Source organism: Corythoichthys intestinalis, chromosome 12, assembly GCF_030265065.1.
Source record: "Corythoichthys intestinalis isolate RoL2023-P3 chromosome 12, ASM3026506v1, whole genome shotgun sequence".
Lineage (NCBI taxonomy): Eukaryota > Metazoa > Chordata > Actinopteri > Syngnathiformes > Syngnathidae > Corythoichthys > Corythoichthys intestinalis.
Window position 1 is genome coordinate 6,654,652 of NC_080406.1, and position 24,973 is coordinate 6,679,624.

General features: G+C 38.5%; 2 protein-coding genes across 5 annotated transcripts in view; both read left to right on the forward strand.

The window, feature by feature from the left end:
• Positions 1–14,040, forward strand: part of senp7 (SUMO specific peptidase 7) — a 52,762-nt gene extending 38,722 nt beyond the window's left edge. The window contains exons 14-22 of the mRNA XM_057853399.1: positions 2,496–2,612; positions 2,683–2,799; positions 2,888–2,983; positions 8,947–9,125; positions 9,206–9,237; positions 9,332–9,375; positions 9,448–9,516; positions 9,591–9,741; positions 13,628–14,040. Coding sequence (XP_057709382.1) covers positions 2,496–2,612; positions 2,683–2,799; positions 2,888–2,983; positions 8,947–9,125; positions 9,206–9,237; positions 9,332–9,375; positions 9,448–9,516; positions 9,591–9,741; positions 13,628–13,762 — 940 coding nt within the window. The 3' untranslated portion in view covers positions 13,763–14,040. The remainder of the gene's footprint in view (positions 1–2,495; positions 2,613–2,682; positions 2,800–2,887; positions 2,984–8,946; positions 9,126–9,205; positions 9,238–9,331; positions 9,376–9,447; positions 9,517–9,590; positions 9,742–13,627) is intronic.
• A 10,076-nt stretch (positions 14,041–24,116) lies between these two features.
• The window catches only part of impg2a (interphotoreceptor matrix proteoglycan 2a), a 74,251-nt gene continuing 73,394 nt past the window's right edge, over positions 24,117–24,973 (forward strand). For 2 of the 4 annotated variants that reach the window (XM_057852307.1, XM_057852308.1), the window contains exons 1-2: positions 24,118–24,553; positions 24,624–24,854. In XM_057852307.1, the coding sequence (XP_057708290.1) occupies positions 24,460–24,553; positions 24,624–24,854 (325 nt within the window). In that variant the 5' untranslated portion in view covers positions 24,118–24,459. Of the gene's footprint in view, positions 24,554–24,623; positions 24,855–24,973 lie in introns of all 4 variants that reach the window. The other 2 variants (XM_057852306.1, XM_057852309.1) reach the window with 2 other exon arrangements.

Here is a 24,973-nt window from a genome sequence, read left to right on the forward strand (position 1 = left end):
GTACTGGGATTTTTGCTCACCATTCTTATTATCATTTTGACGCCACAGGGTGAGATCTTGAATGGAGCCGCAGATCGAGGGAGATTATCAGTGGTCTTGTATGTCTTCCATTTTGTAATAATTGCTCCCACAGTTGATTTCTTTTCACCAAGCGTTTTACCTATTGCAGATTCAGTCTTCCCAGCCTGGTGCAGGTCTACAATTTTGTCTCTGGTGTCCTTCGACAGCTCTTTGGTCTTGGCCATAGTGAGTTTGGAGTGTGTCTGACTGAGGTTGTGGACAAGTGTGTTATATACCGATAATGAGTTAAAACAGGTGCCATTAATACAGGTAACGAGTGGAGCCTTGTTAGACCTCGTTAGACCTCGTTAGAAGAAGTTAGACCTCTTTGACAGCCAGAAATCTTGCTTGTTTGTAGTTGACCAAATACTTATTTTCCACTCTAATTTGGAAATAAATTCTTTAAAAATCAAACAATGTGATTCTTTTTTTTTTTTTTAACATTGTCTCTCATGGTTGAGGTTTACCCATGTTGAAAATTACAGGCCTCTCTAATCTTTTCAAGTAGGCGAACCTGCACAATTGGTGGTTGACTAAATACTTATTTGCCCCACTGTATTTTTTTTTTTTTAATTCATTGGCTGCCAGTTTGAATGAATCCGACGTCTTATCACCAGTTCCATGCCATGTGTTAATATAATTTTTTTTTCAAATCAAATTTAGTATCACATGGGGCCATAATCGGTGTTTTTTTAAATTCGGTTTTTAATGAACATTTTGTTTTTACAGTGGTATGAAAAGGTATCTGAACCTTTTGGAATTTCTCACATTTCTGCATAAAATCACCATTAAATGTGATCTGATCTTTGTCAGAATCACACCGATGAAAATAGTGCCTGCTTTAACTAAAACCACCCAAACATTTGTAGGTTTTCATATTTTGATGAGGATAGCATGCAAACAATGGCAGAAGGGGGAAAATAAGTAAGTAAACCCTCTGCCTATGCAGAATTAAAGAGCAATTATAACCAATTTCTACAAAACAAATTTGGTACAGATTTGGTACAGGTACAATTTAAGTCAGGTGTGTGCCCAATCACTGATGAGTGATTTAAAGCTGCCCTGCACACTATAAAACCTGGTAAGATTTGCCTTAATGAGAAGCATTGTCTGATGTGCGTCATGGCTCGGTCAAAAGAAAGGATTGTTGATTTGTATGAAGCTGGGAAAGGATACAAAACCATCTCTAAAATTCTGGATGTTTATCAATCGACAGTCAGCGAAGTTGTGTACAAATGGAGAGACTTTGGCACTGTTGCTTCTCTCCCAAGAAGTGGAGAAGTGGCCGTCCACCAAAGCTGACGGCAACAGTTCAGCGCAGAATACTCAGAGAGGCAAAAAAAAAAACCTAGAGTGTCTGCTAAAGACTTACAGAAATCACTGGCACAGTCCAATATCTCTGTGCACATACCAACTATATGTAAAACTGGCCAAGAATGGGGTTCATGGGAGGACTCCACGGAGGAAGCCACTGCTGTCTAAAAAAGACATTGTTGCCAGTTTAAGGGTCACAAAAAGGCACTTGGACACTCCACAGAAGTTTTGGCAAAATACTTTGTGGACTGATGAAACCAAAGTTGAATTATTTGGGAGTAACACACAACGTCATGTGTGGAGGAAAAATGGAACAGCTCACCAACATCAACACCTCATCCGCGCCATGAAGCATGGTGGAGGGATCATCATGATTTTGGGCTGTTTTGCTGCCTCAGGGCTTGGACAATTTGCAATCATTAATGGAGTAATGAATTCAAAACTTTATCTGGATGTTTTGTAGGAAAACCTGACGCCGTCTGTCAGACACTTGAAGCTAAAAAGCGAATGAATGCTGCAACAAGACAATGATCCAAAACACAGAAGTAAATCAACTTCAGAATACTTTCAGAAGAACAAAATACACATTCTGAAGTGGCCAAGCCAAAATCCAGACTTGAACCCCATTGAGATGCTGTGGCATGACCTAAAGACAGGGATTCATGCCAGACATCCCAGGAATCTGACTGAACTACAGCAGTTGTGTAAAGAAGAATGGGCCAAGATTAGTCCTGATCGATGTGCCAGACTGATATGCAACTACAGGAAACGTCTGGTTGAAGTTACTGCTGCCAAAGGGGGGGCACGAAATGTTAAATGTGATGGTTCACTTACTTGTTTCACCTCCTTCTGTCATTGTTTGCATACTATCCTCATCAAAATATGAAAACCTAAAAATTTTTGGGTGATTTTAGTTAATGCAGACTGTTTTTTCATCTGGGTGGTTTTGACAAAGATCAAATCAGATTTGATGGTGATTTTATGCAGAATTGTGAGAAATTCCAAAAGGTTCGGATACTTTTTCATAACACTGTAAGGGGAAAAATATTTATGTTAACTTATTGACTGTGCTAGACGTCCATTTCATTTTGACCAATTCGGGCTTACCTTTTTTTGTTCAGGTTGATCCAGTTTCCTCCACCGCCACTCAAAGGCGGAATCACAGTGACAATGGAAGACCTGTTGTGTCTCGATCACGGCCAGTACCTCAACGACGTCATCATCGACTTTTACCTCAAGTGGGTTTGACGGCGACTCCAAACCAAATCATACAGTCACGTTAAATTAAAGTGCCTTCCCGCAATTCAGGTACCTCCTCCAGAACTCTTCACGGGCGGTCGTGGAGCGCTCGCACATCTTCAGCAGTTTCTTCTACAAGCAGCTGACTCGCAGAGACAACGCCAGCGAAGGCACCGCCACAGAATCGTAAGGCTTTTTATTTCAATGTGAAGAAGCTTTAAAGAAATAGTTTTTTCCTCAGCCATCTTTTTTTTTTTTTTTTTTTTTTAATTAGTTGTCAGCGACAGAAGCGGCACCAGCGAGTGAAGAACTGGACACGCCACGTGGACATCTTCACAAAGGACTTCCTATTTGTCCCTGTCAATCAGGAGTAAGTTAACGCACATGAACAAACATGGTTGAGAAAGTTAAGAACTCAAGGAAAGTAAGAATTAGGGTTGGAAAATCTCTGGCATGAAGCCGATTCGATATGTATCTAGATAGACAGGTTACGATTCGATCAAAAAACGATACATTGTTAAGGCAGAGCGACTCGATACGATTCGATACAGTTTAAGAACGATACGGTTCGATACAGTGTGAAAACGATACGATAGTAAACATTTGTTGTTTGTTCTTACAGTATTTTAAACGGATAAAAAAGACCAAATTTCTACTAGCAAAATTAAACAACAAAAGTTCATACCAATGTATGATTATTTTTTTAGACATGAAAAAAAAAATAAGGCCAACTAGACCATCATTTTGTTGGCTGGGATTGATAATAAAATAAAACTCCAGTGACAGACAACAATAAAGTGCAGTAATTCAATCTCTGTATTTTCTGGTGTTTTGAACACAAGAACTAGGTAATTTAAGTGCAACCTTTCAACGTAAACATCTTACAAACTAAAATTATATGCAGTTGCTCTAGAAAAAAAAGAATTAAACCTTCTAGTGTTATCATAATAAATAAAGCATAATGCTATTATTCTTTACCTCTGGTATAATTGGGGGAATAAAAACATGGCATTTTAGCCAGATAGGTCAATAATCATTATTTTAACCTTATACACAGCAAAGTCATTCACTTATGCCTGTGCTTCCACATTTTTATTCCTCATCACTGTCCATATCTTTTTTGAAGGGCAGATTTTTCTTGAGGAAGGTCAACTGATCCACATGTTCATGTTTAAGTAGACTGCATTTCGTGGAAACAATAGCTCCAGCAGGTCGTGCCATTGTAGTGGCTTATTTTTCAGGGTTAAAAATTCACGATCTCTGTCCCATACAAATTTGGCTGCCGTCTTCACTTCAAAGTCCGACGTGCGTTGAAAATCATTCGCTGTCATTCGTAACTTCCGCCTGGCAAGCTGGCGTCAGCGCTCGTGTTGTTTGTCCATTGTTTTAGCATGCGCGACTGTGGTTTCGTTTGCTCTGGCGTAGTTATGACACGCCCGTCACGATCGAAATGCATGATGGGAAGTTGAGGCAACCACGACTGTGAGTGGTGGCTGTCCATCTTATGTGATGTGTGCTGTGTCACTTAAAATGCGGCGATCCTAGGAATCGAGCAGCGGGGAAGGCAATGAGCAGCATTGTTGAAATACAAGCTAATTATGTGTCATTCATTTACACATTGCTTGGTACATAAAACTAGCTAAGCAATGGTATGAACGCTGATAACCGGTTATTGCGCCCGCGATAGCAGAGTCCTTGTTGTACTATCGACACATCTAAGATTAACTGGCTATTTACTGTCGAATAGTTAGTTTGCTATCGATAAAGCCATATCGCTCGCCTTTCAAACCGGATATCCGGTCGTATCGGTTTATCGTTCTCAAGCTTAGTAAGAATACAGAAAGTATATACAGTATAAAGTAAATGTGTTTTTTTCCCCACATTTCTGTAGTCTTATTATTTGAAAACAAATATTTTTGACAAATAAAAGTCAAAAATCATATCGTTACAAGAAAAAAGTACAGAGGTTCTTCACCTTTAAAGTTGTATACTTATTAATCACTCAAGACCACACAATCTAAGACCGAGACGATACCTGATCAAGACTTTTTAGGCGGTCAAGACTGGGACAAGCTGTGACCGTAAATATGACTTTTAAAAATGAGGTTGAACAGTTAAAGTGATTTAAATTTTCATTGTATTTGCCAGCCAAAACAGTTCGTTCAACTCTGTTTATGACATGAAGAACACAGAGTTTAAATAACACTAATCAGTCAGTTCTAGAGACTGAGCCAAAAGCTTTACAATGTTGTTTCGAGCCCGGTTTTGGTATGTTACAGTACTGGCCGAAAGTATTGGCACCCATGCAATTCTTTCAGATAATGCTCAATTTCTCCCAGAAAATGAGTGCAATTACAAACGCTTTAGTAGTAATATCTTCATTTATTTTGCTTGCAATGAAAAAAACACAAAAGAGAATGGAAAAAAATAAATTAATCATGATCATTTTACACAAAACTTTAAAAGTGGGCCGGACAAAAGTATTGTCACCCTTTGAAAAATCATGTGATGCTTCTCTAATTTGTGTAATTAACAGCACCTGTTACCTACCTGTGGCAATAACTAAATCACACATCTATATCAAATTGGCACATTTACAGTATATCAAATTAGGGCTGCATCTATCAATTACTGTAGTAGTCGATTAATTGATGAACTAGTAAGTTCGAATAATCGAGTAATCGGATAAGGAGCATGAAAAATGTAAATACCTGAGTTGAGCCTCAAACGGTATAAGAAAATAAAATAAAATAAATTAGGATCTATGTACAACAAAAGGACAATTGGCTAACTTTCATAGCAAAAGTCCGCTAGCTTAAATGCTATAAAATGCTGTTTCATTATTTTTTTACAATGCTCTCAACAAATGGTTCAGACACATATTCCTGCACACAACGGCTCAATACATTTATAAACTAAATTACAAATGCGTAAAAAACATTAGCTCAAACAAAAACGTTGCTGTTGGTCTTAACAGGAAGCAGCTGGATTCACCCATGTGAAATAAGGCAGACCAGAGGGCAGTGTATCAACCCAAATCACTAAAACTAAATGCAAACACTTTCAAAACAAACCATTACAACGCCACTTTAATTAAACGAATACTCAAAGCAGCAAAATTTAATTCAAATCTTTTTCTAATCGAATACTCGAGTTAATCGATTAATTGTTGCAGCACTATATCAAATTATAATCAACGTAATGATATATACTAATATTTAGTTGTACCCTCCAATGTGTTCATTCATTTTAACAGGCGGTTTAGCACTACGTTAACTGCATAGCAGCAATTTGAGCTTAATTAGCCGTACTGCATCAATAAATATTACGGAAAGTAAATTTGATGGAAAAATATGGAAATACCTAATCTTTTGGCACACCTACATCAAATTAAATTCACTACCATTCAAAAGTAAGTGATAGTCTTGCAGACAACTTTGTGATTTCCATTAAAAGCCACATTTATTCATCAAATGCATTGCAAAATGAAGAGAAAATATAGTCAAGGCATTGATAAGGGTGTTGGAATTTCACCTTTAAACGAGATTGACGGAATCACGCCAGCCAAAATGTCATTCCAACAACCCGGCCAAAAGGCTAAACTGCGCGTTCACCTTAGTTTTAACCACTTGTTCGGACTCCTATTTTTTAATAAGCGTTTATTATCATACTATTTATTTGTTAATTTAAATGAAGGCCGTTCAAGGCTACGTTAAGTAAGTAGCAGCAATTTTAGCTAAGTTAGCCGCACTGCATCCATACATACAAAAAACTCTAATGACAAATATGGAAATCCTTATTCATTTGGAACATCTACATAAAACTATGATTAATATAAACAGTTATACTAATACTTTGTCGTAGCTCCAAATTTATTTGTTCAACCGGAGGCGATTTAGCGCTATGTGTCGTATGTGGCATCAATTTCAGCTATTTTTTTTAGGGCTGCAGCTATCTATTATTTTAGTAGTCGATTAATTGATGAACTAGTTCGAATAATCGAGTAATCAGATAAGGAACATGAAAAATTTAAATACCTGAGCTGAGCCTCAAATGGTATAAAAAATAAAGGAGGATCTATACAACAAAAGAACAATTGGCTAACTTAAATAACAAAAGTATGCTATCTTAAATGCTATAAAATGCTAACTTTTTTTTTTTTTTTTTTTTTTAACAGTGCTCTTAACAAATGGTTCGGACACATATTCCCACAAAAAACGGCTAAAAATACTTACAAACTAAATTCCGAATGCATAAAAAAAGCTCAAACAACAATTTAGCTTATGTTGGTCTTAACAGGGAGGAGCTGGATTCAGCCATGTGAAATTAGACAGACTAGAGGGCAGTGTATCCACCCAAGTCAATAAAACTAAATGCAAACACTTTCAAAATAAACAGTTACAACCCCACTTAAAGAGTATGTCATGCCCTGGGAAAATGTTAATATTCCATCATTTATCCATAAACGCATGCCTTTTGTATTCATATCATGCCACTTCGTGTAAGTACACACAAGAAAATGAGAGAAATTTGGCTTGATTGTCAAGCTAAAATGACCGGTGCCCGAGATCTGTCAGATTGTGTGTGTGACGTCATTACAAGTGAAGCGAGTGCCACCGGCCACTAGGGGGCAGCGCCTGTCTGCATCAATATAATTCCTTCTAGTGAGGGGAGAATTGGCGGTGTTTTGAGCTGTTTATGCTGTTGCATTGTGTTCGTCCTGCACATATTCCAGGTTCCCTCATGAAGAAACACCCCTCGTTGTCAATAAAAGAGAATTCAGAATTGACAGTGAGGGGTGTTTCTTCAACAAGAAAAAAGGCTCAGTGCTTTAATACTGAATGGCGGCGATGATGGCAGACCATTTCGTTTCTAGTTTCAGCGACGAATCCGACGTAGAAGTACGTAACGAATGTTCATCTAATGGTGACGAGGAGAGTTACGAAGCTTTAATTGGTGTTTTAGGTTACCAATTTGAGCCCAAACGAACGCCAATGCAGCGTAATGAAACGGTCATTGAGGGGAGCAATGACACTGATGAAACATTGGCAGCAGATCGTGTGGGAAACAACGAATGATATTTTTTGCATTTCTTTTTGTGAAGCTGATACACCGTGACTGCAAAATAAAGTAATGTCTAGAATAATTATCATTTATTGCGCTATCATAGTTTTTCGCTCTGCCAACAGACACAAATATGAATGGGATCAGAAGATTTGTTCTATATATTTTACGAGCGATAATTTATACATGTGTCCAGTCCTGTATCCAATGCGTGATATTTTTTTTATTATAAAAGAGTACTCACTCTGGCCATTTTGAGCTTAGCTGCTCCCCTCCTTTGCTTAGCCTTAGCCTCCTTTGCCAGTCATCGTCCTCTTTCTTGATATCTCGGGACATTTAGGTGGCTGGTGTATGGTGGGCACCGCATCTGCTTTGAGCAGCAATCTTGCAGCAAAACCCGATTTCACTTGTCCATAGTTCGAGAAGCTTTCAGGTGGAAAATAATGGAAAACCGTGCCGGAGGCTGGGTCTAGAAAATTAGCCCTCTTTGCACGGATGAACTTTACCCATTGTTTGCGTAGTCCAGCTTTTTTTTTTCGCGTTCGGGAACTCATGGATACTATATTCCGATAATTAGCTATTTGTACACCACATAGCACAGCAGTTTTGAACCATTTTAGTGATGTTTTGGTCAAACAAACCTGAACGCTACTCTCTCGTCGATAAAAAACAATGGCACCTGGCTCCGCCTCGACTGTCAATAACTTGTTGTGACGTCTCCGCCCCATTCGGCTGTTTCCGGAACACTTTGGGAAATGTTTGTCATTTTCTATCTATTTTCGATAATTGCTCATTAATGTGATTGATTTTTTTGTTAACTTTATCAATATTTGTTATCTTGACATGTAACGGTTCTATTACATACCCGTTACATACCCTTTAAGTTAAACGAATACTCGAAGCAGCAAAATTTAATTTGAATCTTTTTTTTTTCTCATCGAATACTCAAGTTAGTCGAAAAATCGTTGCAGCACTATTTTTAAAAAATGCATCTGGATTTGCATAAAGACGAATACAAATTTTAGTTAAATAAGCCGTACTGCAGCCATACATATTACGTAGACTGACTTAAATGTCAGATTATTACAAGGTATAACTTTGTCGTAATATTACAATGTATGATTTTTTAAAATTGTAATATTATGACTTTTTTCTCTTGTAAGAGTGTATGACTTTTTAGTCTTGTGATTTTATTTTTTTTGTCTTTCCTTACTTGGCCTTAATACTTCGTTATACTAATTAATATGATGATAATCCTGATCTTTTTAGGGCTCACTGGTACCTGGTGGTTATCTGCTTTCCTGGACTGAAGGAGCCCAAATTGGAGCCGTGGAAAGAAAATAGCCACAATGGGATTAGTGAATCGCCTGAGCAAGACCAACCTGAAGGCTCAGGAAATTCAAATGATGCCAATTTGATACATTGCAACAGCGCGGACATGCTATCTGGTACGTCAAATTAAGTGATACAGAGGTCTATTCCACCTTCATGAATGCAAATCATCAAGTTTATTCCACACGTGTTCTAGGAAACGAGCCAAAAGCCTCTCTCAGTAAAGTGGTGAGTCTGAATTTATTATATATTATGCAATTATTTGGTTTTCAATCTCTATCCCACAATATAGTTATACAGTATGTTTTTGCTTTCCTAATAGGACTGCACAGAGAAGACCTGCAATAGAAACTTTGTGTCAAAGACGTGAGTAGACACAAAATGGCCGCCTTCCTTCATTTTACATACAAAAATTTAAGTGCGACTCCTTATCTTTAGGCCTTGCATTCTCATCATGGACTCCCTCAAATTGTCTCTTCACGAGCGCATATTTAAATTGTTGCGAGAGTGAGTAAGCGGTCTTCTGTAGCGGGTTGTGTTTCAGGAAAGAGCTCACTGTCGGATCTTTTTTGTCCCGTCAGGTACCTGCAATCGGAATGGGAGGCACGGCGCGGCTCGTCACGCGATTTCGGTCCGGACCAGATGAAAAGTTCCCACTGTCAGGTGCCTCTACAGGACAACAGCAGCGATTGTGGCCTGTACTTGCTGCAGTACGTCGAGAGTTTCCTCAAGGTAGTAGACACCTTTTTAGCTTCTCCACGTAGCGATACGAACACATGTTGTATACATATATATTCGATCTAATTCGTTTAATTATACGGCTAATGTTTTCAATGGCAGGCAATGCGTTAAGAAAGAGAATGTTACGATAATATAGCGTTGCTCTATTTATTTACAGGAATGTTGTATTGAAATATTCTAGGGCTGTCAAAATTATTTTTTTTAATTGATCACGTTAAAATATTCGATGCAATTAACTAGAGCTGGGAATCTTTGGGCACCTAACGATTCGATTATGATTACGATTCAGAGGCTCCGATTCGATCTTAAAACGATTATTTATGCACCCCCCTCCTTTTTTTTTTTTGTTTTTGTTTTTTTTTGTTTAAATGTTTTGTACATCAGTTCCAAAATTGTTCAAAAATACTCTCAGGCTAAACCAAACTACTATTTCAGTATCAAGTTAACATATAGCAGTAAACAAATATACATAAATAACAGTAAATAAAAAAACTCCAGTCCCCATTCTGTATCAGCAGCTTTAAACTACATTCAATTAATTTAATGTTGTGAATCAATCGTTACAGTTGTTAAAATTGCTCCCGTTATTCCATAATTTCACTTTTGTCTACTTTCGACATGTGAAAGTTTTAAAACTATTTTAAAGATAGATTCAAGTCAATATTTTACCGATTTAGGAGTATTTTAGATTAAAAGTTAATTAGGTTTGCTTGGAAGGTTCGCTGCAACAGCCTTGCAGGGAAGTGTACTGCTTTAAGATGGCGGTCGTTTACTAACGCCCGCATCTAGCTTTTTGTAGGTGTGCTGGTAACGCTACCGAATCTATATTGCATCTAGTCCTATATAAATGATATCTACCGTAACATTATGTGGATGTACTTTGTAGCAGCTTTTCGGCAGCAGTCAGGTATGTTGTTGTGTTTTTTTATCTCGTGGCATGAGTTGAGCTAGAGCCGTGAGATGAGCATTGGCATTACCCGAGGGGCCGGGTAATGAGAAGCATGATGTTTAGCTACTCTCGCTCCGTTGCTCATTGACCGCGCGGCGCGCTGACTGTGTTGTACTTCCGCTTTACTTGGCATATTTCAATAATCGGAATTTGGATGTTTGTGAATCGTTCTCGAATCTTCCACGGCCGAATCGCTAATAGTCTAAGAATCGGAAATTTTGCACATCTCTACAATTAACGCACATGCGCAGCTCAAACAGATTAAAATGACAGCACAGTAAAATGTTTACTTGTTGTGTTTTTCGGAGTTTTGTCGCCCTCTGCTGGCGCTTGGGTGCGACTGATTTTATAGGCTTCAGCACCAATGAGCATTGTGTAAGTAATTATTGGCATCAACAATGGCGGGCTACTAGTACTACTACTTATTTTTTTTTATTTAAAATTTTACAAATTTTATTAAAACGAAAACATTAAGAGGGGTTTTAAATTTCTATTACTTGTACTAGCATTTATCTTTTAAGAACTACAAGTCTTTCTATCCATGGATCGCTTTAACAGAATGTTAATAATGGTAATGCCATCTTGTTGATTTATTTATATTAATAAACAAATACAGTACTTATGTACCGTATGTTGAATGTATATATCCGTCTTGTGTCTTATCTTTCCATTCCAACAATAATTTACAGAAAAATATGGCATATTTTATAGATGGTTTGAATTGCGGTTAATTACAATTAATTTTTAGGCTGTAATTAACTCGATTAAAAATTTTAATCGTTTGACACCCCTAAAATATTCGGCTAGTTTGTGAGGAAAAGTTTTTGACATTGTCCACGACAGTGCAAAAAAAATATTTTTCCATCTATAAATGGCTTGTTTATATCTTTAATAGTTTTATCATAGAATATTGTTGATTGTTATATTCACTGTTTGGGTAATGATCTTTTGTCATGAAGCTTAAAAGGTACAGGACTGTCTCAGGAAATTAGAATATTGTGATAAAGTTCTTTACTCTCTGTAATGCAATTAAAAAAACAAAAATGTCATACATTCTGGATTCATTACACATCAACTGAACTATTTCAAGCCTTTTATTATTTGAATATTGCTGATTTTGGCTTACAGCTTAAGAAACCTCAAAAATCCTATATCAAAAAATTAGAATACTTCCTCAGACCAAGTAAAAAAATAATTTTATAACAGCAAAACTAAATCAAACATTTGAAAATGTCCATTGATGCACTCAGTACTTGGTTGGGAATCCTTTTGCACGGATTACTGCATCAATCCGGCGTGGCATGGAGGCAATCAGCCTGTGGCATTGCTGAGGTGTTATTGATGCCCAGGATGCTTCGATAGCGGCCTTCAGCTCATTTGCATTTGTAGGTCTGGTGTCTTTCATCTTCTTCTTAACTATACCCCACAAATTCTCGATGGGGTTCAGGTCAGGGGAATTAGCAGGCCAATCAAGGACAGTGATGCCATGGTCAGTGCACCAGTTACTGGTGGTTTTGGCACTGTGGGCAGGTGCCAGATCATGCTGGAAAATGAAATCCTCATCTCCATAGAGCTTTTCAGCAGATGGAAGCATGTAGTGCTCTAAAATCTCTTGGTACACAGTTGCATTTACTCTGGACTTGATGAAACACAGTGGACCAACACCAGCAGCTGACATGGCTCCCCAAACCATTGCTGACTGTGGGAACTTCACACTGGATTTCAAGCAACTTGGATTTTGCTCCTCTCCAGCCTTTCTCCAGACTCTGGCGCCTTGACTTCCAAATGAAATGCAAAACTTGCTTTCGTCTGAAAAGAGGACTTTGGACCACTCTGCAACTGTCCAGTGCTTCTTCTCCATAGCCCAAGTCAGACGCTTCTTCCGTTGTCTTGAGTTCAGAAGTGGCTTGACCATGGGAATACGGCTATTGTAGCCCATTTCCCGGACACGTCTGTGAACTGTGGCTTTTGATACCTGGACTCCAGCTTCAGCCCACTGTCTTTGAAGCTCCCCCAAATTCTGGAAGCGGCTCTTCTTCACAATTTTGTTAAGGCTGCGGTCATCTCTCTTGGTTGTGCAGCGTTTCCGGCCACATTTTTCCCTTCCAACAGACTTTTTGTGGATATGCTTTGAAACTGCACTCTGTGAACAGCCTGCTCTTTGAGAAATTTCTTTTTGTGTCTTACCCTCCTGATGGAGGGTATCAATGATGGTCCTCTGGACAGCAGTCAGATCAGCAGTCTTCCCCATACTTGTGATTTAGTTTACTGAACCAAGCTGAGTGTTTTTAAGGCTCAGGAAACCCTCGCAGGTGTTTCGAGTTAATTAGATGATTCAGGTGATTAGTTGAATAGCCTACTTGTATACTTTTTCATGATATTCTAATATTTTGAGATAGGATTTTTGAGTTTTCTTAAGCTGTAAGCCAAATTCAGCAATATTAAAATAATAAAAGGCTTGAAATAGTTCAGTTGATGTGTAATGAATCCAGAATGTATGACATTTTTGTTTTTTTAATTGCATTACAGAAAGTAAAGAACTTTATCACAATATTCTAATTATCTGAGACAGTCCTGTATATTGGCCAGCCGAAAAATCAAGCCGATATAAGAGGATAACTGTTATGTTCCCTGTTTAGATGATGATCTTTCTCATGAAGCTCGACCGATATATTGATCAGCCAAATATTAGCTTGCAAAATCTGCTTTAGACATCGGAAATCTGCTGATTTTTTTTTTTTTTTTAAAGGCATAAGCCTTTGAAAATCATACAATTCTCGACCTCTAACCGTAAGCCTTGTATTGCAAATTGTATCGCATCAGTAGTTACTCAGTGGTTCCCACACCTAATCCTGTCCTGTATTATACAAGTGCTATAGTAACTGGATAGATAGCTGATGGAATTTTTTTGTTTGTTCGTGTTACTAGGACCCCGTGGTGCACTTTGAACTGCCGCTACACTTGCATCGCTGGTTTCAACGGCGACAGGTACGCAGTAAGCGGGACGAAATCCGCGACCTGGTGTTGCAGATATACCGGCAGCAGAAGATGAGCAAAAAATGAGGCTCTCGCAGCAAGGACTCTGCCCGGCCGAAAATCAGCACTGCTCATACTGTGAGCGAAACACATTTTTGCCTAAACTCTACCGCCGGAATGGCAGACACTCTCTCGATCGTCCAAAGTCACGACGCAGGCGACTGCCAAAAACTTCTTAACTGAAATGTACATTATTTTTGTTGTCGTTATTAGTCGTTTTACCCGGGAGAGTTTCACCCTAGAGTGTTTATAGAATGTTGTACTATGGTTTGCAAGTTATTTTCTAATAAATATGATGCCCTTTATTTAATTTCTACACAAACTCACCGGTCAAACAAAATATGTTTCCAGAAGTGTTCATTTCCAAATGGGAGCATATAAATCCTGATATTGCTGGTATTTTCATTGATTCAGACAATGTGTGTCCACTACATTGGACTTTTATCATGAAAGAAAAAAAATCTTATTTGGTAAAAAGAGGGGCAAAACATTTTTTTGGTCAGGAGAACTGTTGAAATAATACATGTTTAAAATGTGTTTTCTTATGCAACATATCTTCAAAAGCTACCAAAATATATTTATAAAAAAAAAAAAAACATTTCTTGAAAACAAGTACCGTAATTTTCGGACTATAAGCCGGTACTTTTTTCCTTCATTTTGAATCCTGCAGTTTATAGTCCAGTGCGGCTTATTTGTTGATTTATTTGGGTTAATAGGTCAAATTTAATTTGACAGTGGCGTCATAAGACCGTCATAATTATGACATGACTTTATCATGGGCATTACTGAATGATTATAACAGATGTCATTAGGTGTCAACTAGCAAATTATATCACTAACTCCATTTATGTCCAGCTTGGATCAAAAGTGAGATAATTTGCCAAATGACATTAAATAACATGTGTTATAAGCATTCATTAATGCTCATGACAGTGTCATGTCATAATTATGATTGTCTTATAACAGTCTTATGGAACCACTGTCAAATAAAGTGTTACCAAATAACATAACTAGCAATTAATGAAACAACTGGAACAGTAACTGAAGAAATAACTTGCACAGAAAATGAATTTTGATTGGTATTTACATCTGTAGCGCGCAATGCATGCTAGGAGGCATGGTGGACGACAGCAGTGTTGAGAGCAGGTGGCAGCAGAGGTTGACTGTCTCCCCCTAGGGAGCAGTGATAGCCAAATGAAGCTTCTTGAAGCAGTAAAGCTTTTCAGCCAACTGGTTCAAAGCTTCTTGGTGGTTCATTTGGTCTTGGTATGATACCGCTGTCAATTAAGTGTTACCGATTAATATCTTTAGGTGTAAATATCCCATAATACAGTGAGGATAGTCGCGGCTTATAGTCCAGTGCGGCTTATGTATGAACAAATGTCATTTTGGTGTCAAATTTGGTGGGTGGCGGCTTATAGTGCAAAAATTACAGTAAATTCTAGAGCAGGGGCCAGCATCCTTTTACACTCAAAGAGCCATTTCGACCCAGTTTCCATGGAAAAGACGACGCTAGGAGCCACACAAATTTCGTGACATCCCAAATGATTGTGTTTGCCCAGGTGTAAATATACAGTGGGAGAAATAAGTATTTAGTCAACCACTAATTGTGCAACTTCTCCCACTTGAAAATATTAGAGAGGCCTGTAATTGTCAACATGGGTAAACCTCAACCACGAGAGACAGAATGTGGGAAAAAAACCCGGAAAATCACATTGTTTGATTTTTAAAGAATTTATTTGCAAATCATGGTGGAAAATAAGTATTTGGTCAATACCAATAGTTCATCTCAATACTTTCTTATGTACCCTTTGTTGGCAATAACGGAGGCCAAATGTTTTCTGTAACTCTTCACAAGCTTTTCACACACTGTTGCTGGTATTTTGGCCCATTCCTCCATGCAGATCTCTAGAGCAGTGATGTTTTGGGGCTGTCGTTGAGCAACATGGACTTTAACAAGATATTATCGCGTACTTGCCTTGTTTCATTCCAAAAACTCCATGTAGCATGTATCACTGAGTGTCAAGACATAGCTGTGAATGGCCACAGCTGGATTTCTTTGGGATTTTATGGGTGAAACATGGTCATATAACAAGGGTCACGATGCAGAAATCGCAGACATCAAGGAGTGGTTAAGATTAGCTTTTTTCATATATTTGCCCTTTTAAACGTTTTTTTCCCCCATTTTTCTTTTTTTTGGATCAATTATTTATTATCTAACATTTTGGAGAAAATGCGACAGTAACAAAAAAAAAAATTAAGCGATAGTTATGAAGTAGACTTCCGTGACTTTTTTTACAGACACCATTTTTTTCATTGTGACGTAATTTGTTTAAAAGTTTAAAATATGCGAGTGAATAATTCTTTAAAGTCGTTTTTTTTTTTAAACAAAATATTAGACATCAATTATTGATTCAAAGCTAAAAATGACAGACATTTTGAATAATAAATATCAATTACCTTCATTTTATGGCTGGGTTGAAACAAAAGCAGTTGCGCGACGTCTGTAAACGGGGGTTTCCGGGGTAAAACGGACAAATTAAAAATAGTTGGGGGCTTAATGCGCCATGACTCTGCTATGGCAGCATATAGACATATTGTTAAACGCAACAGTTGTTTTGGCTTAAAATACAGCAATTTTTTTTTAAAGAGGAGTGCAAGAGCAGAAACTCCTTTTTCTGTCTTGTCTTTTTCCTGCCATATATATTTCTGTTTATAAGATTTAACAAAGGAATTGAGCTTCCCTTGTCTAAGCAGAACAAGTCATGCCCCCTTTTTTACGGACCTATATTCAAAGAACATGCAAGTCATGAATTCAACAACTATGTAAAGTTATGGTGCCACTCAGAAGGTGCCAGTCTTTGTGCCATTGAGTGGCATAATAAAAAAAAAAAAGATCCTGACTCCTGTATAGTAAAGGTAAGCTAAATTCTATGGTAAATAGTGTGTCAAAATACATTTTAGTTATTATTATTTTTAACTGAGCCGCAAGCACAGACAGATTTATAACCCTTACGTTGGACTCATTGAATCAGCTGCCATTGACGATGCTAGATGTCCAATTGATTCTTACTGGTCAAATTGGATTGGAAGTTTAACGCCGTCAATGGTCGTGAAACATGATCACTCATGTTGTAATGGATTTGATGTCTATAACTGTCAATGGCTGTGAATGAGTTGAGGTCTTGAAGCAACAAAATCCAGAGGTATATCGCGATATTTATATATGCACTACTGAAACAAACTTCAGAACAGAGAAAATGTCCAGCGACAGCAAAAAGTCAAGAAAATCGTGAGGTACAATTGTGGTCAAAAGTTTACATACACTTTTGAAGAACATAATGTCATGGCTCTCTTGAGTTTCCAGTTATTTCTACAACTCTGATTTTTCTCCGATAGTGATTGGAACAGATACTTCTTTGTCACAAAAAACATTCATGAAGTTTGGTTCTTTTATGACTTCATTATGGGTTAACAGAAAAAGTGATCAAATCTGCTGGGTCAAAAATATACATACAGCAACACGTATTAGCAACTTCTTGTGCGTGATTATTGACTTGAACAATCATTGACTTGAACGAGTCAGGAAAGTCACTTGGAGCCATTTCAAAGCAGCTGCAGGTTCCAAGAGCAACAGTGCAAACAATTGTAAGTATAAAGTGCATGGCACTGTTTTGTCACTGCCACGATCAGGAAGAAAACGCAAGCTATCACCTACTGCTGAGAGAAAATTGATCAGGAGGGTGAAGATTCAACCGAGAATCACCAAAAAGCAGATCTGCCAAGAATTAAAAGCTGCTGGAACGCAGGTGTCAGTGTCCACAGTCAAGCGTGTTTTGCATCTCCATGGACTGAGAGGCTGCCGTGCAAGAAGGAAGCCCTTGCTCCAAAAGCGGCACGTTAAGGCTCGACTGAAGTTTGCTGCTGATCACATGGACAAAGATAAGACCTTCTGGAGGAAAGTTCTGTGGTCAGACGAAACAAAAATCGAGCTGTTTGGCCACAATGCCAAGCAATATGTTTGGAAGAGAAAAGGTGAGGCCTTTAACCCCAAGTACACCATGCCTACCGTCAAGCACGGTGGTGGTAGTATTATGCTGTGGGGATGTTTTGCTGCCAATGGAACTGGTGCTTTACAGAGAGTAAATCGGATAATGAAGAAGGAGGATTACCTTCAAATTCTTCAAGATAACCAACGTCATCAGCCCGAAGATTGGGTCTTGGGCGCAGTTGGGTGTTCCAACAGGACAATGACCCCAAACACACATCAAAAGTGGTAATGGAATGGCTAAATCAGACTAGAATTAAGGTTTTCGAATTGCCTTTCCCAAAGTCCTGACTTAAACCCTATTGAGAACTTGTGGACAATGCTGAAGAAACAAATCCATGTCAGAAAGCCATCAAATTTGACTGAACTGCATCAATTCTGTCAATAGGAGTGGTCAAAGATTCAACCAGAAGCTTGTAGATGGCTACCAAAAGCGCCTAATTGAAGTGAAAATAGCCAAGGGACATGTTACCAAATATTAACGCTGCTGTATGTATATTTTTGACCCAGCAGATTTGATCACTTTTTTCTGTTCACACATAATAGTCATAAAAGAACCAAACTTCAAGAATGTTTTTTTGTGACAAAGAAGTATCTGTTCCAATCACTCTATCAGAGAAAAATCAGAGTTGTAGAAATAACTGGAAACTCAAGAGAGCCATGACATTATGTTCTTCACAAGTGTATGTAAACTTTTGACCACAACTGTAGCTCATCATATATCTGATTATTTTTTAAGTATGTCTCTCCACAATTTCCTGCATTGACCTCAATATGTTGTTAAGCTAATGGAGAGGCACTGTAAGCGACTAGCTCCATCTAGTGATAAAGCTGAGAAGTGCTAAAGAATGTAGGCTGAACTCAAGCTTCTTGTGCAGGCCATATATTTTGAATAGCTGTCGACTTAATATAACTTGAATTTAGCGTTAACCGTTTTTTCTAGACATTATTAGATTCTAAAATAAGGTTAGTGTAATTACCTTGCAGTTTGTTCTGCTATAGTGATTAGTCACAATGTAGACAAAATACTATTACTTCCTATTAGTTTGTTTACATTAGAATGCCAGCCCTTCTAATCTGGTCAGCGGTTTACACTATTGGCTTTAGGTGTTTATTTATTGTCTGTCACATCCTCTTAATGTGACCACGTAATTCTCTGCGTGGCGTCGTGCCACGTAGCCGCAGTGGTCCATGTGGCCAGAGTCACGATTCCCATCATTGGTCGTAATCGGAGATTACCATTAGAAACAGCTGAATCATAGTAAGGCAGGGATCTGCACGTAGTCCTCAGGACTGCTTGGACTGGTAGACGCTGACGCCAGCTGTGACATCTTGGTAAAACTAGTCAGTCAAACTTTGTATTGGCACTGAAGAGAATTGAATAATTTACTCATTGGCTGCCATTGATGGCGATAGACATGGACGTGATTGCATTCAATGGCAGCATCCCAGTTGAAATAGATTAGATCTCTATGACGGCAGTGAATGAGTTAAGAGCTACAAGCAACAAAATAATCCAGAGAAAATCACTACCAAAATAGCTTAATTTATTACAGTGGATTGTTTTTTCGATAAATTTGTTCATGTAAAACAAAATACTATGTACTACTACACAATTCTACACAGTTTCCATTGATTTCAACATTTCAGGTTTTGACCCCTGAGCTATTGGAGGGGCACTGTTTAATTAACTAGCTCCACCTAGTGTTAAAGATGAGAAGTGCAACAGAATGTAGGCTGTGCTCAAGCTTCTTGTGTGGGTCATATTTAATTGTTTTCATGTTTGCAACATGTCGCCAGGCTTTTACACTTGAGCTAATGACTGAGTTTAAATGACTAGCTCCATCTAGTGTTAGAACTGAGAAATGCAACTGAATGTCGACTGAACTTAAGCTTCTTGTGCAGGTCATATTTATTGATTTTTTTATAATTTGCAACGTCGCTCGGTTTTGACTCCTGAGCTAATGACTTGAGTTTAAATGACTAGCTCCATCTAGTGTTAAAGCTAAAAAATACAACAGAATGTTGGCTGAACTTATGCTTCTCGTGCGGGTCATATTTAATGATATTTTTTATATTTTGCAACATGTTGCTAGGTTTTTAACCCTGTGCTCATGAAGAGCCACTGTTTAAGTGACTAGCTCCATCTAGTGTTAAAACCGAGAACCTGGCCTTACCTTTTCCTACCCCGGAATATTTCACACGGCGGCGGGGTTGTTGATTGTCTTCGCAGATCGGCAACCCCCCCCCCGGCGGTGAGCAAGTGACAGTTCATCGTTCCCCTGCTGCGGGCAGGAGAGCTCGATTGCCGGGGAAGCAGCTGGAGAATGACCGCCGGACAAACAGGCGGACGTTGGAGGATCGCGTAGCTGCCCGAGCCCAACCCAAAGATAGTGGTCTATTGCCAGTGTTCTGCCAAATTTTGCACCCTTATAATATTTTGCTCCCAAAGCTGTTGTGGCTGTGAATAAGCCCTCTTTTACATTCAGTTGGACTCTCAATGTTATCGACAGGTGCTAAATCAACAAGTAACATCGTAAGCATATATGTTTAGCACGACTATGGCGTAAGTTAAAGCTTAACTACACGGCCAAGACGTAGTGAGAGAGCGGTGTGCAGTTGTTGCGTGCAGCTAACATTGCAAGATGTGTCTGAGGAGAATTTTTCTACATGTCCGTCAATGATCAAACATAAGTAAATATTCCTTTATTTAAAGAAACTTTGTAGTGTTTACTTTGTAATCGTTGTATTCTCGGCCATTTTTAACACAATGTTACAATTTCTGATGGGGAGCAAAATTTGACAGAACACCAGGCACACGAAGAATAAGCTGAGTATAGCGCTTTCAAGGCGGGCAAGCGAAGAGGCCCGAGGGGTGTGTGCGAAAAGCTGCCGGTCTTCGGCCGAGTGGCATTCTCGGTGGACAAGGAGCATTGTCAGCCACAAAATACAATACACCTCCATATTAAAACGTGTGCCCTGATCCCAGTATTTGACATAATAGAAAACACGACGTTTACTCACTTACTCGTAAGTCCAATGGACACACAGTTGTCGGACTTGTTTTGGCCAATCGTGGGGTGAACGGGAACATTTTGAAACCCAAAAAGGCTCATGTGCGTCTCCCTGGTGCAGCAACAATACCCTGCAGCACATTTGGCTGGCCTGATGCGAAAAATACACTAATTAATCTGCAAAATAAGCTGAATCCGCAGTCCATCTGCATGCTATAAAGCAATGCTGTATTGTGAGATGCTGACCCGGGTGACGTCACATTCGCATTCGTCCTCAACCCGAGACTGGAGCCAGAAGTCTCTCATTTTCATGGCATGGGATTCAAAAATTGAATAAATAAAATGATCGCTTCCACACACATTCAAGTGAACCATTTCATTCATGAGCATAAAATACCTGCATGAAATATGAAATAAAAATGCTTTTTGATGTCATATGCACTTTAAGCTTCTTGTGCGGGTCATATTTATAGATATTGTTATAATTTGCAACTTGTGCAAAGGTTTCGACTCCTGAGCTAATGACTTGAGTTTAAATAACTAGCTCCATCTAAAGCGGAGAAGTGCAACAGAATGAAAGCTGAATTTATGCTCCTTGTGCAGGTCATATTTAATATTTTTATCATTTGCAACATGTTGCTAGGTTTTGAACCCTGTGCTCATGCAGAGGCACTGTTTAAGTTAGTAGCTCCGTCTAGTGTTAAAACTGAGAAGTGCAACTGAATGTAGGCTGAACTTAATCCTTCTTGTGCCTGTCATATTTTATGATATTTTTATTATTTGCAACATGTAGCCTGCCTGCTTTTGACCCTTGAGCTAATGACTCCATTTAAATGACTAGCTCTATCTAGTGTTTAAATGTATAAATGACTAGCTGTTAAAACTGAGAAGTGCAACAGAATGTAGGCTGAACTTAAAATTCTTTTGCAGTTCATATTTAATGATATTTTTTATCATTTGCGTCACGTAGCCAGGTTTTGACACCTGAGGTAATGACTTCCGTTTAAATTATTAAGTGACTCGTTCCATCTAGTGTTAAAGGTGAGAACTTCAACAGAATGTTGGCTGAACTAAAGCTTCTTGTACTGGTGATATTTAATGATACTTTTATCATTTGCGACAAGTTGCCAGATTTTGACCCCTGTGCTAATGCAGAAGCACTGTTTAAGTGACCAGCTCCCTCTAGTGTTAAAGATAAGAAGTGCATAAGAATGCAGGCTGAACTCAAGCTACTTGTGTGGGTCATATTTAATGATATTTTTTTTGTCATTTGCAACATGTCGCTAGGTTTTGACTCCTGAGCTAATGACTTGAGTTTAAATGACTAGCTCCATCTAGTGTTAAAGATGGGAAGTGCAACAGAATGAAGGCTGAACTTATGCTTATTGTGTGCGTCATATTTAATGATATTTTTATCATTTGCAACATTTTGCTAGGTTTTGAACCCTGTGCTAATGGGGAGGCACCGTTTAAGTGACTAGCTCCATCTAGTGTTAAAGCTAAGAAGTGCAACAGAATGCAGGCTGAACTCAAGCTTCTTGTCCAGGTCATATTAAATGATATTTTTATAATTAGCAACATGTCGCCAGCTTTTGACACCTGAGCTAATGACTGAATTTAAATGTTTAAGTGACTAGTTCCATCTAGTGTTAAAATTGAGAAGTGCAACGGAATGTAAACTGAACTTTAGCTTTTCGTTCGGGTCATATTAAATGATATTTTTATAATTTGCAACATGTCGCCAGGTTTTGACACCTGAGCTAATGACTTTGTTTAAATGTTTAAGTGACTAGTTCCATCTAGTGTTAAAACTGAGAAGTGCAACAGAATGTTGGCTGAACTTAAGCCTCTTGTGCATGTCATATTTAAAGTCGGGCTGTCAAATGATTACAAATTTTAATCGAGTTAATCACAGCTTAAAAATTAATCGTAATTAATCGCAATTCAAACATCTCTAAAATATACCATATTTTTCTGTAAATTGTAGTTGGAATGGAAACATAAGACGGCTATATACAGTCAACATACTGTACATAAGTACTGTATTTATTTATTATAACTATAAATCCACAAGATGGCATTAACGTTATTAACATTCTTTCTGTTAAAGGGATCCACGGATAGAAGGACTTGTAGTTCTTAAAAGATAAATGTGAGTACAAGTTACAGTAATTTTATATCAAAACCCCTCTTAATGTTTTCATTTTAATAACATTTGTAAAATTTTCAATCAAAAAAATAAACTAGTAGCTCGCCATCGTTGATGTCGCCGAGCGGTGACGTCACAGCCGTTCTTTCACAGTGTCTTTAAGTACGTAAGTAGTGATTGAAATACACCACAAGGTGTCAAGGGCGAGTTTTAAATTAATTAGAGATCTCGCCAAGTTTTTCTAGTGCGTTTTGCCCCTCGACTGTTGCCATAGTTTCCGGGTTCATTGTACCTTACGTCCATTTGAGTGTTGACTTCACAACGTACGAGACCTCTGATAGTTTGTATAATGTGACTAAATTTTGCCATCTAGTGTATTTGTTGAGCTAAACGAAATGTTTGAATAGAGTTTGAACAAAGTCTGAGTAAGTTTTATGTGTATTTTGCATAGCTATTTTGACTGGGAATGCCAGTTTTCTTTGCATTGAACGCTTTTCTTTTTGTGAACATTTTTTTGAGAGATAGGAATATTATTTTTGTTGTGCTTTCAGTAAATGATACTGTAGCGACTTAACTGTTCCGCCCAAATGCATGACGGGAAGTTGGGCAACCATGACTGTCAGTGGTGGCTGCAATTGGTATATGTTCTGCGTTGGGTCCCAATGAATGCCTGTGACCACTCGCTTTTCTCTGCCTCTTAGCTCTCAATGAACAAAAAACGGCGCCATTGTAGTCTGTTTGCGGCAATGCATTAGTGGGTCATTCCGCACATGCGTTAAATATTGTAAGGCGATTAACTAAAAAATTAATTACCGCCTGTTAACGTCTTAAATTTGACAGCCCTAATTTAATGATATTTTTTCTATGTTGCCAGGTTTTGACCCCTGAGCCAAAAGAGAGGTACTGTTTGAGTGACTAGCTCCATCTAGTGTTAAAACTGAGAAGTGCAACAGAATGCAGGCTGAACTCAAGCTTCTTGTGCAAGCAATATTCAATGATGTTTTTATAATTTGCCGAGGTCTAATAAGAACTGGGAAGTGGGCTGCAGTTGGCCATGAAGTGTTTTTAATATCTGTTACTAACTGTTTCTACTATCAGTTTTTTTCTATATAGCAAACACTATATTCTGCTAATATTTGCTATTATCAGTTTTTTCTATATAGCAAACACTATATTATGCTAATATTTGCTATATTAGCAAACAGTCATTCCTTCAGGGAAATCATCTCGTCTAAAGCCTTCTTCTCCTTTCCCCCAGTCGCTCCAGTAACTCCACTAAAAGGCTTATCTTAAACAGGATTAGGGCTTCAAAGATCTTTTCTCCCGCGGCCATCTGCCCATCTTCCTTGAGACAGTAAGTGTCTTGCGAGCACCATGTCACCGGATCTCCGTTGTTTTTGTGGGGAAACGGCAAGACGTCGCTTGCTCCAAGGGTTGTGACCTTCTTTCGCACCGGGTGGCTTTTGAACTATGCCAACTTGCAGGATATTATTGCAAAACCCAAGAGGAAGTAATGCTTTCAGGATCTAAACAAGGATTTAAAATGTCCATCTTGTGGAGATGTCTTTTATTTAGTTTAGTGTTCATGATTTTGAGCCTGAGGACAGGTACGTATGACTTCCTATCCAGACCTTCTCCAAAGGTGAAGCCTTAAGGTATTTTTTGTGCCTCAACTAGACGCCAACCTGGAAGGATCTTCCATGGGTCCGCTGGAGTTTCCTCTGGATAGCGAGCCGGCACCTTTCCAGCGTATTGTTCGTTTGTCCGAAGTCAGGGTGTCCCGAGAAGGTCGCTCGGCTCTGTCCAGACGAAAACGCAATATCCTCTTTCCAAGTGGAGTCAAGCTGTGCGCGCAGGAGACTGCCAAGCAGGTGGTGGCAAACCACCTCAGTTTTTTCAATCTCAGAGGTAAAAGCTTTTTACAACAGTGTATCAAAGAAAGGAAAACAATATGAGAACAAAATCGTGTGATTACCAAGAGACAGCGAGAACCAAAAGTGGTATTTGCTATGTGGCAAAATGGATTG